The following is an 18,084-nucleotide window of genomic DNA, read 5'->3' as shown; positions in this document are numbered from 1 at the left end:
CCCTGGATTTAGAATGGGGTGGTTTGAAGTGTATGACACATAACAGCGTGAACGGGTGATTTTACCATCTTGCTGAAGAGAAATAGGCTCTTGTGGCTGGTGACATTCAGATATTTATCAGGACGTTATTCACATGCTATAGCAGAAGTGCTTCCTTGCTAGGTGGGTACAGTTGCCGTTGCCAGGAGTCGAATTCTTATTGGCCAGCTCAATGTTGCTGAAAATAAACCGTTCCTAGGAGGAGATGTCACCAGACATGGTTTCCACAGCAACCCCCCCTCCCCCCCATGCAGCTATAGCAATGCCTTTAGAGGCGTTTTACTATTTCTACTTCAACCAGTTGAGAATTGACCAATACCTAAGCAGTAAGACAAACAATTGACATATGATTTTAGTCCTGACATTTAAATGGTCAGATCCCAGAAGTTGATTTGGTTCAATGCGTCATTTGTCTCAATCAAATCAACGGATCTGTACCTTGCAGTTCAATGTTAGAGCCCAGGAATCTCTGAAAGGTAGTCATCAATGTAAATGTAACAGTTACATACAGTATATTGAAGTAAGCTAATGTTTCATCACTGTAGTATTTATTTGTAGGGTAATTAGAATGAAGTGTGTTCTTACCGTGGCAGGTAAAGCACTTGACATGGAAGTGGGTGTGCTGCACTCTCACCACCTCCCCCTTGCAGACATTTCTGCACCGGTAACACTGAATCACTGAGGAGCCATGGCCTGCACTGTACGAGTTGTGTTCATAGGGAACTGCTGGAAACAAGAGGATGAATTAGTTGAAGCAAGGTTATGAATTAGGGGCTGATCAATTTAGTGGTAAACGAGGAGAGTACACATTACCACTGTCATTAAAATGTAGGCTGTTTCATTTTCAATTTATTGAAAAGCACTGAAAGAAGACTCTCCTAGGTAGATGGTTTTTGTGAAAAACTATTAAAAAGAAAGAAAGAAAGAAACACTCCCGAAATGCCAGAAGTGTAAAACTTTATTTGCATAGATGCTCAGTAGCACCGTGGAAGAGAACTGGCCACAACAGTTTTACAGGCTTAATTTTGAAACCTGATGGGAATCGATGCTTCCATGTTCTGACAACCAACCCCTATGCTATTTATTTATTTATTTTTACTTCTGAATGAATAAATAACATTTAAAAAAATTAAGGACAATTCAAAAGAGAAGCATGTTATTTACTGCACCATTTCCATCTAGATTGAGTCTTCTTTAGTCTGAGATCACTGAATTCACAACACAAAGCAAGGTGACATGAGGCAGCACACAGTGTATACAAGCTTACCCCCCTTACTTAGAGATGCAACTGGAATGAAGAACAATTTTTCTATTGATCTGTGTATCAGACAGGGGCCATCATAGCTTCTTATGCAATTGATTTGGGCATAATTATATTACAGAAAATTAAAAAATAAGAGAAAGAAAATCTTGTTACTACTGTCAGTGCCTTAAATTGTTCCTTCAGTGTTCAGACAGAAAGGCCAGTACAGGTAAATCATTTTACATGTTTATCTTTCATGAGGTTTCCTAATTAGACATGCTGATAATATTGGCTTAGTCTACAGTACTTTTTAACTGGAACACCCACCTCGCTCTTGCCAATTTTACATTACTTAAACATTTGCTTGACACTACCCATTAAACAATACAAAACAAAACAAATAAAACTACACAATTTGAAAATACAGCATGCAGATGAGATGTCCTAAACAGAGGTGATCAAAGCACAGAGCCCATTTCTGTCAATCGGTAATAAGTAGCATGGCTATAAGTACAACTAAATCCTCAGGTATAGACAGATCTTACCTTGCCAGACAAGTATAGTATGTTAGAAATAGCTGGACATATTTTACATGATCTTCTAAGATGTTAAATAGTTTTCTACTTACTCATAGCAGGTCCATGTTTGGGTATTATCCCCAGTTTAATAGAAACCTCTTCAGTCACTGTATTTTCATAAATAATTTGTGATTATACTTATTGGTGCTTGGGCCTACAAAGTGTGATGCCTCTGCATTAAATGTTTTCTAGGTACCAGCTCCAAAAAAAAAAAAAAAAAAAAATGCTATTTTACTATTCCAATATGATTTGCTGGTCCTGGTAAGTCTAAATGTTTGGGATTCAAGGGGTTACAACTGAACACTGGAATCTGAGCTTTAATGAAAAAGAGAGAAGCAACTCTTGATTAAAAGGTACAGTCTGAAACAACAGCCCACTAACCTGCAGAGCTACATAAGTGTGATCAAAGGAAAAGAAAGAAAAAACACCCCACCATGAGCCAGTAAGAGCTACACAGGCCTTAATTAACATGCCAGTCTTCAGTGATCTATCCACATCCTGTGTGTTGGCAAACAGGACGGCGAAATGATGATACCGCAGCTATAGATAATTCACATTCTATCATTGCCTGCTGTATACTATTTGTTGCTTATCTTAAGATACTTCTGCTATGGGGAAGGCAGCAGAGAAAAGAAAAAGCAATAGGGTTTCCAACAACATATCTGTTCTGCTGTCAAAACCCACCCAAGGCAGATTGAGTCTAGATGTTGGTAGCAAGAGAAAACCTTGAAAGGAGGTGAGATACATGTCTTGTTGTTAGATATAGCTTCCTGAGTAGAATACATCAGCACTGTGGAGAGTAGCTACACTTTGATCCTATAAAAGGCAAGTAAGTTCACATGTTTTCCACATGCTTCTACTACCCACTCATCATGCTTTACTCAGAGCTGCATGATAAAGTGTGCTATATACCACGTTATACTGGTGCACTGCTACAGTGCAGAACATGCACTTTTGATTTAATTATGCATTGGTGTTTTTTATATCAACAGTTTTTTTAACAGAAGGAAGCACAACAGAAGACAGCCATGAAATTCAGTCACTGAAGTAATGTGCGATTGCCTTAAATGAGTGTTACTCATGACATGTCTTATAGACAATAGCAGAACACTATAAAACTAAATTGCATTCCATGTTGTCAGTGTTTCAGGAGATTCTCATTCCCAACTGCATTGCTTCACTGCTGGAATGACTCTGGCACAGTAGCCGGTGCAATAGTTGCAGTTTGCCTGTCTAACTCAATTACATGTGTTAATCTGATCACCAGCACTAGAACTGTATACAGCATTTCTACAATTTAAACTTGTGTGACCACCATTTCTTTCAATTAAATACTTTCACATAACTTTTTTCTTTCTTTCTTTCTTTCTTTCTTTCTTTCTTTCTTTCTTTCTTTCTTTCTTTCTTTCTTTCTTTCTTTCTTTCTTTCTTTCTTTCTTTACAGCACTGTTCCTCAACAAAACAGCACACTTCTGTTGATTCAATATTCAGGAGCAAGTGGCAGTTGGCTTGGGGGAAATCTAATTATATAGTATAATCCAGTTATGATTTTAATTGACTAAAAGGTCTCTCAGAGAAAGGGGACCAGGGATCTGGGCCTGCGGTAAGCCATCTCCAGCACAAAGCACTGTAGCCTCACCACATAGCCTTCATTAAACATCAATGTTTGCAAATCACTGTACTGGCTTAACTAGAAGATAAAGAATCCCAGATGCTTTACACTTAAATGGTACATTTGAGGTAATATAAACAAAGTGTCAAATGATTTCCATACTGAAGAAAAGGTTTGCCCCAGTGAAGAGTTTACACAAAAAAAAGGTATCTGACTGAGGGTTACAAGGGATTACCAATTATTTTAATCCAATAGGTTTTCCAGCCATTAAATATACTGTACAGTAATCGTAAATTGTCTATTGTTTTTAAATAGTATAATTACAAAGTAAGCAACTCTCCGATTAATGCTGTAAGTCCTCTTTTACATATTTCTAGATATGTGTAGTCCAAAACAACTGGTAACTTGTCCACTCGGGTACTAACAGAAGGGGGGATCTGTGGGGCGGAGCAGTCAGTAGTGAGGACTGCTCAGTTACTCTGGTATCAAGTGCTTGGCCTTTATTTGAAAGTGATGTACATGCCTTGAACACATGCCAGCAACCCCAGGATGTATCTGCATAACGTAAAAGTTCCTGCACTGGCTCTAGAGCCGACACAAACAAGGTGTATTAGAGGCAGAGTGGCAGTGAATAGGATGGGAGGCTAAGAGCATTGGCAGTGAACTGGATCTCAGGCCAGGGATGACTTAACAATGCCTACATGTATAAAGTGAACAATCCAGAGCTGATAGGCTTTGTGGTCAGGGGTGCAGAAACCCCGCTTAAGAGGATTTCACCAGCGTTATCCAGAAATCCACTTAGGGAATTCAGCTTTGATGCACCTTATTTGCACAAAGTGGTGTGGGGACAGCCATAAAATAGAATGCAGCAAAGATTTACTATGTAGTAATCAGACAACATTTTGTTAAGAACCCTAGTAACCCTATTTATAGTGAGATTGAGTCAGTTAACAATATGGATTGGAATTTTGCCAGGATGTTGGCAGCTTAAGAATACAAATGTATTATATCATACAATGTACAATATTAATAGTTACAGGAATTTAATCTTTGTGTTGGTACAGTAGGTATATATATATATATATATATATATATATATATATATATATATATATATATATATATATATATATTATATAAATTTTCACAGAATTATGTCTCAATCAGCAATAGAACTGACACAGCAGAATGGCGGTAGCACAAACTGGGCTGTGCTTGTCTTTTAGTCATTTGAAAAAAGAAACACCAGGCAGTACTATTGATTGAATAAGACCCTCATTTAATAATTTTATATTTTACCACAGTGGCGGCAGCAGATTTTAATTCCTGGATGGGCCCCAAATTTTCACGGATGGGCCATTTATGACTTAATGACGTAAACGTAATGACGTAATTACCAACATGCGTACTGAAGACACTCTATACTGTCAGAAATAGCACCATATTCTCCAAAACGCACACTCTACCAAAACATTTTGACAGTCGGACATCCGATTTACCACCAACAGGCATAGCGGCACAAATTCTGTGACGTTAGCGAGCTACAAGACACTACCACACATGAAGAAAATAATATTTCTGACAAAAGCTCTCAAACGTGTATTTGACTTCCCAAAGTGAGCTTAAATTTAAAAAGCTCTCATACATTGCCTAAAAGTGAATGTCAATACTTCCCTTTGAGCTTTGGAAAAGTGTCAGTTATATGGCAAAAACAAAACAGGAATAGAGTAGAAATGAGTTGAGCATAACATACAGTACACCTCAACTACATCAGTCAATTGAATTCAAATTGATAACATTAAATGTAGGTACTTATGTTACTGGTGCATTTGTTGATCGTCGGTTCGTTTTGTTTTTACAAAATTTGTCGGGACATAGCTAATGCGTAAGACACAAATATAGCTCTGGTTTACTGCAAAGTTGGCTAAACGTTCTGTATTATTATATTTCTTAGCAGACACCCTTATCCAGGGCAACTTACAATTGTTACAAGATATCACATTATTTTGTACATACAATTACCCATGTATACAGTATAAATAACTAAACAGCAGCTGCACAAGCTGGTTGCATGCCTTGCAATGAAAGAAAAGTTCCTGCATGTTTGCTGCCGACGCGCTTAATTTCGATACTATACTATCTAAGATTCCAGATGTCATATCTCAGCCGTCCAATCACCAATCTTTTTTTCATAACCATGACAACGGTACTGAGGTGGGTGGGACAGATATATTTTTTGAACCACGAGGATGAGCTAGACTCGCCGCAGCAGATTACAGTCTGATACGGTTTGGTATGAAATGTTTTTAATTGTCAATCACTCCATAACTGGGTGGGCCCATGAGTAAAATGGGTGGGCCCAGGCCCAAGTGTGGCGCCACCCCTGTTGTACCATTTAGGAATCCATGCTTGCAGACAAATTAATTCATATTTAATACACATTTACAGAGATGTTTGGCTCCCCAAAGCTAAATGTGGCGACTTCCATGCACACATAACATGTTGAAAAGAGGATTGAATTGGGTTGGGTTTATCTTTTCAAACCCAGGCCATGGCTGTGTCCTTACAGACAAAGTGAAAGCAAGGCTGCTCTACCAGGACTGTTTTGGTTTGATTTGACCAGACGTATCAAAAACTGTGTCCCAGTTTGCTGGGAATACGCAATAACCTCTATAATCTTCTGTCATTTCTAACTGCGTAGGTATCTTAAACAGGACAACCGGAGGCCAAGTGTGCTGTTTCAGATGAAAACAACCTGTGCCATTTCTGCCAACAAGAACCTAAGACAGGTAAACCATTCAGTTTGGATTGCTGCTCCTTAATTTTGTTATGGGAGACCACAAAATCACTAGCAAGGGAAATCCAGTCAATCACCCAGTAACTAGTCTTCAGTCAAAGGAATCCACATTCAAACAAATTCTTCAAACCCACTTGTTAAAAACAACATATAAAACAAATAACACAATGAAGCTTTGATGTGCACATCTCTGATTACTTTATTTAACCATGAAAGCATCTAAAATTATTAAGGCATTCTAAAATACAGCACATCCGTTATGTGTAATTCTTAGAGGCTTTGCTGTCTATACATTAGGCTTATTTTTTTAGTAATAGCATTTCCTTTCTTTTCATTCTGCTTATATGACAGATGGATGAATGATTTCTGCTGCCAATATTGAACTGTATGATTTCACATATGTATTTATGCTGCAACTTGATGTCTCAAACTGCTTTCACCTACTAAAGGAAATTGAACTCAATGAAAGGATAATAAGCCTGAAATCTGATGGCGATTCTAAAATGTTCGTAAACTGGCAAGATCTATTGGGATCTCTATAGATAATGTGGGATTAGAGTGGACAGGCTTGGCTGAGGCCTTGTCAGTACACTCCTGACAGCATGGCACAACCACACCAGGCTAGTGGTAAAAAAAGTGCCTTGTTAGTGGCACCATTACACCGTTCATAGAGAAACAAAGGGCATTTTATACAGAGAAACAAAAACGCAGTACTTGAAATCTCTCACTAGCATTCATTACATTCACTGCATTCAATACACCGTGATGTAAGTTGAAGTATCACAGATTCAATAATATACAATAACATGGCACTCGATATGACAGCAAAAGACAATAAAACCGTGATTTCTATGTATGCTTCATATCCAGGTTTTTCAGAGCTCTGTAAAGCAGCTGTCCACTGGAATGTTTCCAAGGCAAATCAGTGAGATGACATTCTCAGGTCCCGGTGTCATTTTTTCAGTGACAGGAGTACAAGTCAGCTGTTCTCCCCCCTATTATTGCTGACGAAAGCCAAAGGACTGTCAGGCACTGAAGACTGAGGCCTTCCTTTCATCTGCAGGCCAGGTACAGTACAGCGCATGCTTTCCAAACATGTTAGCAATGACTACAAGGGCGGTCCTCAGATTTAGGGAATGGTTGGTTCCGGTATATCAAAAACAACTTCCATGGCGACACTTCTTCGTCTTTCCACTCCTTTTCCCTAGGCCCTTGTTAACACCTTATGATATTTACAGACTGAAACCTATCAAAAGTCTCTTCCTAGGATTGCTTGACACAAGTCAACCACATTGTTATAATAAGCAGTATCACCTCGGGACCTTAATAGCTTCCACAAGCAGTGTCACCTGTGTTTGACAGGCCACCGGGCACTTAAGGGCAATTATTGTTTAATGTCCTCATGTCATAAGCTATCATTCTTCATGTTCACTTATTCAGCATCCACCCTGACTTGTTTTTGAACAAGGCTGTAGTTTTCAATTTGAATTTCCATACAGATGCCATCGTGGGGCTGTCTCATAAAAAAGCCTTTGTATAGTATTCAATTGTAACACAGCACTGTGTTTAAGATATTGTTTGACAGCTTCTGGGAACTCAGCTATCGCAGGGAATTTTTTTCTTCATTTCCTACAAGTATGATGCATGTTATCAGGGTGTTGGGCTAATAAGAAATGATTAAAAATAATTTAAATACTATAAGGAATTTTAAACCCTTCTTCTTCCTAAAGATTCTTTCAAACATGTTTGAAAGAATCTGACACTGGTTATTGCAATCCAGCTTCCCTACCATGTTAGTTAAATAAACTAGAAAGAATACAGTATTGCAACTCTCTGACACTAATCCCTGAGTGTCAAGCTTGTCTCTGCTTGGCATAAGCAGTCGCATGATCTAGTTTCCACTTCATATTAAATCTGCTCCTTTAGCTTAACAAATATCAACTGCAGCCTACCAATTCAGCTTTAAGCTTGATTGCAAACTGCAGTTTTACTCTGCTGTACAGGAGGAGAAAATATCTCTTGGAATGTGGGTGTTTCCAGAGCTGCTAAATCACACTGCTTGTATTCAAAGGCTAAATCTCCTAAAAAGTTTTTAAGCTCTGTTCGTCGGGGTCCAAAACACAGCTCTCTGTCAAGCCAGCATCCCGGGCTTCCCTCGAGTTTTCTATTTCAGTCCATTAACAAGTGTCAGGCCATCATTTAACAATTTAACTGAAGACTTAATTAACTTAACAGTCCATTGCCCGTTTAAAACAAAATACACCATTTTGGGTGGAGTTTTAAAGCTGCAGAGTCCCTCAGTTGTGTCCATTTTCCCATTAAAAATAAACTATTGCTGTGCTATACATTATTCCAGGTCTTCTCAAACTCAGTCCTGGGGACCCTCTGTGGCTGCTGGTTTCCATTTCAACCAAGCTCTCAATTACTTATCTAGACCCTTAACTGAACGGATAATTTGCTTAATTAGACCTTTTCACTTGTTTTCAGCTCTTGAACAGTTGCATATTTCAAGTTAGCTGTAACATTTTATAAGTAACTTGAACTGCAACTGTTTAAAGAATGGTGAAACTGCAAAAATACCATGCAGTACAGGGTAGCTGCAGTCAAGTTTTTTTAAATTGACACACAGGGGTACAAACAGATTACCTTCACTACAAAACTGATAGTCTACAACACTATTTTTTTTTTTTTTTTTTAGATAATAATTAAAGATGAATTGTTGTTTGATTCTTCCTTTTAAAAGTCTTCATTCTTGGGCTGTCATGAAATAAACTGGAGAGAAAAAGAAAGAGAAAACCCTGTTCTGGTATGTGTTGCTGTTAGAGGCATCAGCGAGAGAACAACAAACCAGAGATTATGCAACTGTGCACAGGACAAGAAAAGTTGTTTTGAAGGGAAAACACGAGCCACAGCGTGCCCATAAGTCATTTCTTTCCCTGCAGTCAAACACAAGCCAAAGATTAACACGTTACAGGAAGCAGGCATATAACAGAGCAGTGATAACAGCTGGCTGGGTTCATGCAATCTCAGAGTCAGTTTATTAAATTAGTATTTTTCTCACCACTACTGGCATTTTCCTCCAGAAAGGTAAAATTAATTGAGATTGGAATAATATCCCAGAAAGATTTGTTGAGAATAGTTGGTAATTTTAATAACAGAAGAGATAATGAAGATAAAGACAGTGAATTCCCCTGAATTAAATAATTTATTGATTCTTTTGTTCGTTTCTCTGTAGGGCAGCCTGCCAAGAAGGTGATGGATTAGCAATTAATGTATTATTAGCCTTAGAAATGTATTTTCAGGTTCAAACACTACTCAATTTAAAATGCTCCAGTTAAGTACTGTATTAAACCATTATAAAGCCCCAAAAGCCCCTCTAATGTACATTGTTATGTACATGTTCTTGGGAGCTGGCCAATCAGCTTTCCTCATTGCTCCCCAAGGAGACATGAGGGGGGCTGGGGGAGGCGGGGCAAACCCTCTAATATTAATGTCTTTCAAATAGACTCAAAGAGAAAAGCTCCTTATATAAGATCATTCAACAGGAAATCACAATACACAATTTTCATTGCTGATAGGTATTACTGTTTAAACCCTTATAAAAGTTTACCATAATAAAATAAAAGCAAAGTGTAATAAAACATAGTGAAAGCATGGTACAGCATAGGAAAGCACTGTACATAACACTGAGGTATGGTGGAGCATATTAATAAACATGGCAAACCAGGATACACGTTGGTAAATCCATAGTATAACCATGGGAAAAGCCACAGGAAATTGCAAAAATATGGAGGTAAACTTTTATAAGGGAACTGTTAACATTTAAAGAAACAGTGCCCCTTTTGTGGTTAAAATAACCTTCTGCACCATCTGACTTGCTCCACATGAGTATAACATTTGGTACTTGCTTCTACCAGAAAGACGATATAAACAATAAGGTGCGTCTTGTTGGGAAACTGCTAAAACCAGGTAATTACTGGGGTTTCCTATTGTCTCCTCCTTGTCTCACCTCGCATAGTCATTTAAAATGTAACGCACCTTAAACACAGAAATACTTTCATATCCTTCAAACTCTGAAAATGTACAGGCGTAAAAATAGAATAGAAAGAAAGGAAACCTTGATCATTGTAACATTTATTTACTGTGCTCTAGCAGTCTAGTGAATTCCGAAAAACACTCTGAATGACACGCAAAGCGCTGCATTGAAAAACTACATGGATGGTTTAGTGTGAGGAAGAAGGACATTTTATGCTCCCAGACATTTTTGCTTGAATGCCCTCACTGGTAGTTTAATAACACAGCGAGAAGAGTTGAAATTTCAGAACCAGACACTTCACTGGAACAGAAAGTATCAAGTGGAAAGTATCAAGTTAAACATGACAGCAGGGTTTCCACGGTGATGCTGACATTACAGAGTACAGGCAAGCCTTGCTGCTTCCTGCTCTGGCAACAGCTGTAACACTGCATCTTCAGGGCACAGCTGTAAGTGGCAGTTCATATTAATGAGGGATGGTTAAGGGTGCTCAACAAATTTATTTTCAGTTTTTAGCCTAGGGACACCTGAATGCTCATCATTAAAAATAACCCTTTTTGACACTGTCAGTACTGCCTCCTGGACATAACCCTTAAAGAACCAATACCTCACTTGTCTAGCATTGATATAATGCAAGAACACACTCTTACTTAACCAGGGGAGTGTAAACTTGGATGCAACTTATACTGTGGTGACTAACAAAACTATAATCACAACATGTAACTGCAGATGTATTTATTATGCTCTGGGCATGTATCTCCATTCTAGTGTAAAACCTGAATTCTCTGTTTAAAAAAAAAAAAAAAAAAAACAACTTCCCACTTCAAAGCAAAAGGCCAGCTTTTTACAAACACAGTAGAATTAGTCAGCTTTTTATAAACACAGAATTAGTCAGCGATTGAGTTTGTACAGTCTGTTTGTTTTCTTGCACTGAAGTTTGCATGTGAAGTAAATACTAAAACACATCCAACTACCTTTGAATATCATGAATCTGGTTTCCATCCACAGTCAACATTTCATTTTGTAAAAAAAATAAATTAAAAAAAAATTGTTAAAACAAATTAAAAGATGTGCTGCTGTGCCTCGTGAGCAATGGGCCCCATTTTCCACTGTGCTGTAATAATGAAAAAGTACTTAATTCAGTAGTACAGTCACATTTGCTGCTAAACCTGTTTTACGATTTCCTTGTACTCTTAGATAACAGTTATTTGAATATTGCATGACCTTTAAATGGAAACATATAACTTAAATATAAGGAGCATTGTATTCTGCTGCACAGAATAACATGAAGGCGATTTCCTCTGAAGGAATTCAATAGCTTAAAAAATGCAAAACATATTCAAACTCAAAGAGCAATCCAGGTACACTGCATACATTCCTATTTTCTGTTGTAAAGTTCACCATTGCTGTATCAAATGAGTTTTCTTGATAAGAATGAACCAGCCATGTCACAGTTTGGAAAGGACAAACAGGAACAGGTGCATTTTTTGTGGCAGTGCAGAGCTAGAGCAGTGGTACACTCACCTCACCTTCCTGCTTTTCCATCTAATTCAGTTTATTTATTTGTATGTTTGCTTCTGTTTTTGTGAAAGGTAAAGGTCAAAGCTCTCTCAGTACATGTCAATCCTGATATGTGAAGCAGCCCAGTCTTTAAAACAACAGCATACAAATAACAAAGGGAAATGTAAGGGGAAGGGAAATAAAGGGGAAACTCTTTCTACTATCCAGACTCACTGACTATCTCTGTAGGGCTTCTTTCGTCATCTTCAGTCACCCTGCAGATATTGAGGGGAGTCTCCAGTGCCTGTGTTGTTGCTGCTGGGTGTCTGCTATAATCCTGGTCCAGCCTTGTTTGGCCCGTACAGTGTCTATTATTCACTCTTACAGGTCAATAAAAAGAGTCCATCTTCCCATTATCATGTGGTGGCCCATTGATTATATGCTGCTGTTTTGTTTGTCTGTTTTGTAGTGCACTTGCATTTCACAAGGAAACTCTTGGAACTACTGATTTGAATAAACACTGAAAAAGTGTCTTAACCTGGTACAGGAAGACGGGCCAATGAAAAGCTGTACTACATTCTTTCAAACACATTAAAAATGTTCCCTTTGTGCTGCTGCTATAACCCTAACCCTGACCCTGACCAAGGGTGGCCATCTGACTCCGGACACTTTGAGACAGAACGGGATTTCAAACTTGTCCCTAAACTGAAAGCAATTAATGTGTAAATTAACCATTACACCTCTGCTAAAGTGAATAATTACCATGTGCATCAAACAAGTGTATAATTATAACAAGAACGAATAAAATGCTTTGTATTTGTATAATTATTATGTACTTATTTTTTTGCATCAACTTATTCACTATGTATTTTCTGTTGGTCGATATTCAATTGCCAATAATATGCAAATACTCTCCCAAGCAAAGCATCATCCTGTTTCTAATCTATTCACAAATAGCTAATCATTAGAGAACTGATGGGAAGCAATTGATCAGTGTGACTTGTTTGCTATACACAGCAATTCCACCACACGATTATTCTCAGCAAAGGTGTAGCTAATTTACACATCAATTACTTTAAGTTTAAGGGGAATTTTGAAAATTTCAAAGCGTCCGGTAAATCTGGAGGCAGACGACCACCCTACCCTGACCCTAATGAAGAACTGATATGAATCTTCAGCTTCGTATTCAAATTCTCTCAGCTGACTTGTCGGTGAAAGCCTGCACAATCTTTCTACACATATTCCAGCAAAGCAACAGGCAAATCCAGGAACATGATGCAAATGAAGGTTTATATGCCCTCCTTTAACAGAATTGCACTCTTTAAACGTAGATCCTATGTTCAAGTGCAAAATGAATCTTAAACAATAACCCTCCTCTAAAAAAAGAAGCTTGGTACAGGTATATAAAAAGCTTGATATGTATCTGTTAATATGAATCCAGATACAGATCCCATTTACATTTTTCAGTAGGTTGGAGGTTGAAGGAATGGTATTTTTTATGCAAACATTTTTAGAATGTAATGTTCCACCCGGCGTCAGATAATTAAACGCATGGTCAGGTGACCAGCTTTTGATTGCCATCTCTCTATTAATTAACCTTGATATTCCTGCTTGTTTTTGTTGTGCAGTGTTTTATGCACAAGGATAAGGAGTTTGATAAAGGACAGAAACATTTCCCCTTAGAACAAGCTTAAGGCTGGTGTTTGCAGTTAAGTTGGCTGCAATTTGCAATGTGTGCCCTTGGTGTATGCAGTTCAATCAACACCGGCAATCAAGCCAGAAGGATCGTTTTGCTGTGTCCCAACTGGTACTACGCGGTTTGATGAGATTTCTCCTCTTAATGATTTACAAATCAAATCAAGAAAAAACAGACACTTCTTCTGTTCCAAGAAGCTTAGAGACAAAACAAGGAGCAATTCACATATTTCACCATCCATTGTACAAATGACTACCAAAGGTACCTTACCAAAAGTTAACCCTTTAACTAATCATCATTTTTAACCATACAAAAATAATAAAATGTCACTGCATCAATCAGACAGTTTTGTACAGATACAGTAAATAATGGCATGAACTACACACAGCCTTTAGGGACCGGTGAACTGTAATGGAGTATTGAATACTACTGACTGCTGATGCAATGGTAATCTATGATAATCTTTCAAAGGACCCTACGGTTGCACTCCAGAATCTGGATATATACAAACTAATTTAAACCGTTTCTTACAAGCACGACCACATCCTATGAGATGGGTAGCCACAAGCAGCTCTTACTTAAAACACACAGAGGGGTGTGGCAGTGCACTGTGTCCTGGTGACCCATCTTGAGATGGGCTACAGCTTAATCAAACCTCAAAGGAGCTGAACCACGTGTTCTCTTCTCCACAAAGCATGCATAAAACAATATTGACCTTATATTATAAATCTAAATATAGCAGGATATGAAAGAAAGGAATTGATTCACTCTGCACAATTGATCAGCTATTTCTTTTTAAACTACAGAACATCAAACTTCATTGTCCATTGCTCATTATATCGGACTTCTCCTGCAAGCTAGTTGGCAGCTGACGTGTCCAGTGGTATTTTTACTTACTGTGTCTGGGATAATCACGTGCAAAGTCTTACACAGTTTAAATTAACAGCCTGAAACTCTATCTCGCACTTGGTGGTTCCCCAACAGCTGTGACTGTGGAATTCCAACAGTCTGGCAGGACAAATTTGAGCAAGTGTTGTGTTGTACCGTCACTCAATCAAATCACATTTATTTTGTAAATCGACTTTCATGCTAAGGCATCCCAAAGCGCTTAAACATTGGGATACGCAGCTATTGCTGCTAAGATACGCTGCAAAAGAGCTCAATTAAGTGTTGAGTTTTATCAGGGAACACATAGTCCGTATTTAAAGACAACAAAGTTTGCATAAAAGAGATCCTTAGAATTCAAAACACATTTTTTACAACAGTGAATTTACAAAATCGACAGCAAACGTGGTGATTAATGCCATACTGAGCTGTGTCAAGAGACTAAAATATTTCCTACGCAGTGACTTTCTACATATTTTATATAGTAACATTTAGCATTTTAGAGACAGTAGGCTAGGGCATGCAAGTTAATGTGAGACCGGAAAATGGAAGATAAAGAAAATGTAACTTAACTGATATGAGATATTGAGCTACTATTGAGCACAATTCTTTGGAAGATTAGACTAACACATACAAGACAGGGAAAAGATATTGCTGCTCAAACTGTCAAAGCATGGCCTTAAACATTGAGTGGTGAGTTTATTTGTATTGAGATGTAAGGGGTTTGGTTATTATTGATTAATAGTTTGGTTATTATCAATCCATATTGAGGAAATCAGCAATTAAAATCATGTTCAAAAAATATAACCATACATTTACTTAAGACTGCTCAAGCATTATCCCTTGCGCAAATCATGCAGGATTTTATTTAAAAAAAGGATTTATGGTACATTGATATAGAACCAGTAGGTGGTACGTGTCAGTGCTACAAAGTAACTGGCAACAATTCATCAAAAAAACTTACACTTTATTTATTTATTTAGTTATTTGCTTGTTTGTTTGTTCGTTTGGTGAAAATACTTTAAGCACCTTTATCGTCGAATTCAAGTGGCTCAGAGGATTTAAACACACCGGGTCTAGGATGAATAAAAGCAATCTATCTATCTATCTATCTATCTATCTATCTATCTATCTATCTATCTATCTATCTATCTATCCATGAATAGCAAAAAACAAACAAACAAACAAACTAAAAAAAAACGAAATCACGTGAACTGGAGATTAGCACCACCTTTTCCCATTATAATCAATACACGCAGATTCCATTCGCACACTAACCCTAAATGAAACAGATTTCTGTACAGTTCGTTTACATAAGTGGAAATCACATTTGAAATAATATCTGTTTTTCATGGTTGCGTGGTCCCGTCTGTAAACCCTCAAACCTCGCACACAGCCTCACGTTACAGAATGCAGAATATCAGAGAAGTAGCACAGAGCAATGTACTTACCACGAGTGCTCATGATGCACAGAATTGTTTTCTCATCCGATAGAAGGAAATATATATATATATATATATATATATATATATATATATATATATATATATATATATATATATATATAATGCTGAGAAGAATACAGATCTAGACCTTGCAATTAAATTTATTTACATAAAGGAACTAATCTGAAACCAGGAAAAGAAGAAAATATTATTAATTGAAACACTCCTTTTTTTCCGTGGACACTGAAAAGCTAGGAAATTCCACTGGCGGTATGTTCCCTTTCTTCTGCACTGTCTCCCGAATTGCCTGGCTCTCCTACTACTGGGACAAGGTCACAGCTTGAAATGAAATCCCGTATTTAGGGTGTTCCCCTCAGAAGAAGCAGATTACAACAATACCCTGACAGAGCTGCAGGGGAATCCTCGAAATACTGACGATTGCGATTGAGGTGCTATGCTATGCAGTCACGTTCCTTCTACAGTTTTCTTCCTATTCTGAAAACCCGGAGCTAATGGTCTATAGCTGGCACCCTTAGAACTGAGCGCCCATACTACAGTACTGCCTGCACTGATCCCATAATCTTCTTAAGAGACGTCAGAGCCAGCAGTGACCTGACATGTAAACACTGACTGCCATGTGTACGTAAAAGAATGTCAAGCCGAGGTCATGTAAGACTGCAAGTTAAGTTCATCGCTCACGGGTGTTTTTCACTCAAATTGTGTTTTGGGCTGCAGAATAAGCAAACACTGCCACCTGCTGGATTACTCAAATATTTAATTGATGTTAAAGAAGTCTCCAATACCCTCCACCCAATACAATCATTTTTGCTTAAGAATTCACGTGTAAAATTTAGCTGACGGTACTGGTTATTTCTTTACTGCACCCTATTTTAACACGCTAATGTACTTCATAGTGTGTTGTCTTGACTGTATAGATTAACACCTTCTGGGTAGATTTTTTTAAAATTGCAATGCAATCCCCCAGCACAATAAAGATGGCATAATAAGTTAAATTGAGTTATATATAAATACAAAAATAATTAAAAAAAATAATAATAAATAGAATAAAATAAAAAATAACAACAACCAATGGTATGTCTCTCCTAGCAAATCCCAGCATTGGCGAGTACTGGTATAGAAAGGGGTCATGGCTTCAGACTCTTCATGTGTGAATGCTGGTTATGATACTGTGTGTATTTGAATAGCGTTCTTGTTTTAGAAGGCAGTGCTCCTTAATCGAATGACTTTTCATGTATCTGTATGAATAAAGTACACATGTATTATTTCATTGTTTTATGTCTATTTTGTAACTACTGCGTGTATGACAAAAGGTTCGTTAGTGTTCAATAGTTCATTAAGATGTTTGACTTGGACGGGCGTGCAAACTCGTTCGACATGCGTACCGAATTCTAAAAAAAAAAAAAAAAATCGCAAAACGGAAATATTTAGACGTTTATATCATTTTATAAATGTATTTAATTTTTTTTTATTATTTTTATTTTTTTTATGGGAATACTTTGCCTAATGCTGCCCAAATACTTGTCGAAAGTTTTTGTAGATTAGTAAAAAGTCTGCTGCTAAACAGATGCGCTGACTGGTGCTGTTCTATTGACAACAATGTAGGTGTATTTGCAGACTTGTGTTGCTCACACAAGTTACTTGAAAGCAAGCTGGGAATTATATGTTCTGTAGTTTGAAGAGACATGAACAACTGTTAAAGCTGTCTGGCTTACTTCCAGTTAATTTTTATTTAAGAGTCTGTATGCTATGCCGAATTTCGTTTCCTTTCCCCCCATATGATATAGAAGATATTTACAATATAGCATGTTACGTTTCTGCCCTCTAGTGGATATATCTTAAAAATCACTTACTCCAAACACATTATTGTACAGATTGAAATCTTGACTAGTTCAGGGATGGCCAGGTATTTTTCACATAGTCCCCAGGGCCGAACTTGAGACAAAGCTGTTCAAGACAAACAAAGCAAATCGTTCTCAGGAGCAGTTCTTAATATTAGCACTAACTAAGAAGTTTAAAGATGCCCTCACCATATAAACATTGAATAATAATAATAATAATAATAATAATAATAATAATAATAATAATAATAATAATAATAATAATAAAGGTCTGATGCTTCAGACTTGCAATTTCAATCCTTATCCTTATTTTTTTGTAGCACACCCTACACTCTTACACTGAACTGAGAGGAAAACAGAACTATTGACTGAGACATTAAACTTTCATATCTGTGGA

At 37.4% G+C, this 18,084-nt stretch overlaps 1 protein-coding gene across 9 annotated transcripts in view; it reads right to left on the bottom strand.

The window, feature by feature from the left end:
* Nucleotides 1-15,899, bottom strand: part of LOC121324614 (actin-binding LIM protein 3-like) — an 83,997-nt gene extending 68,098 nt beyond the window's left edge. For 8 of the 9 annotated variants that reach the window (XM_041266687.1, XM_041266689.1, XM_041266692.1 and 5 more), the window contains exons 1-2: nucleotides 15,835-15,864; nucleotides 625-765 (exon numbers count right to left, since the gene is read on the bottom strand). In XM_041266687.1, coding sequence (XP_041122621.1) covers nucleotides 625-765; nucleotides 15,835-15,847 — 154 coding nt within the window. In that variant the 5' untranslated portion in view covers nucleotides 15,848-15,864. Of the gene's footprint in view, nucleotides 1-624; nucleotides 766-15,834 lie in introns of all 9 variants that reach the window. The other variant, XM_041266688.1, reaches the window with a different exon arrangement.
* Between the last annotated feature and the right edge of the window lie 2,185 nt (nucleotides 15,900-18,084).

Source organism: Polyodon spathula, chromosome 12 (genome assembly GCF_017654505.1).
Source record: "Polyodon spathula isolate WHYD16114869_AA chromosome 12, ASM1765450v1, whole genome shotgun sequence".
In the NCBI taxonomy this organism is placed as follows: Eukaryota; Metazoa; Chordata; class Actinopteri; order Acipenseriformes; family Polyodontidae; genus Polyodon; species Polyodon spathula.
The sequence above is the reverse complement of the archived record's forward strand: the minus strand, read 5'-3'. Positions and strand labels throughout refer to the sequence as shown.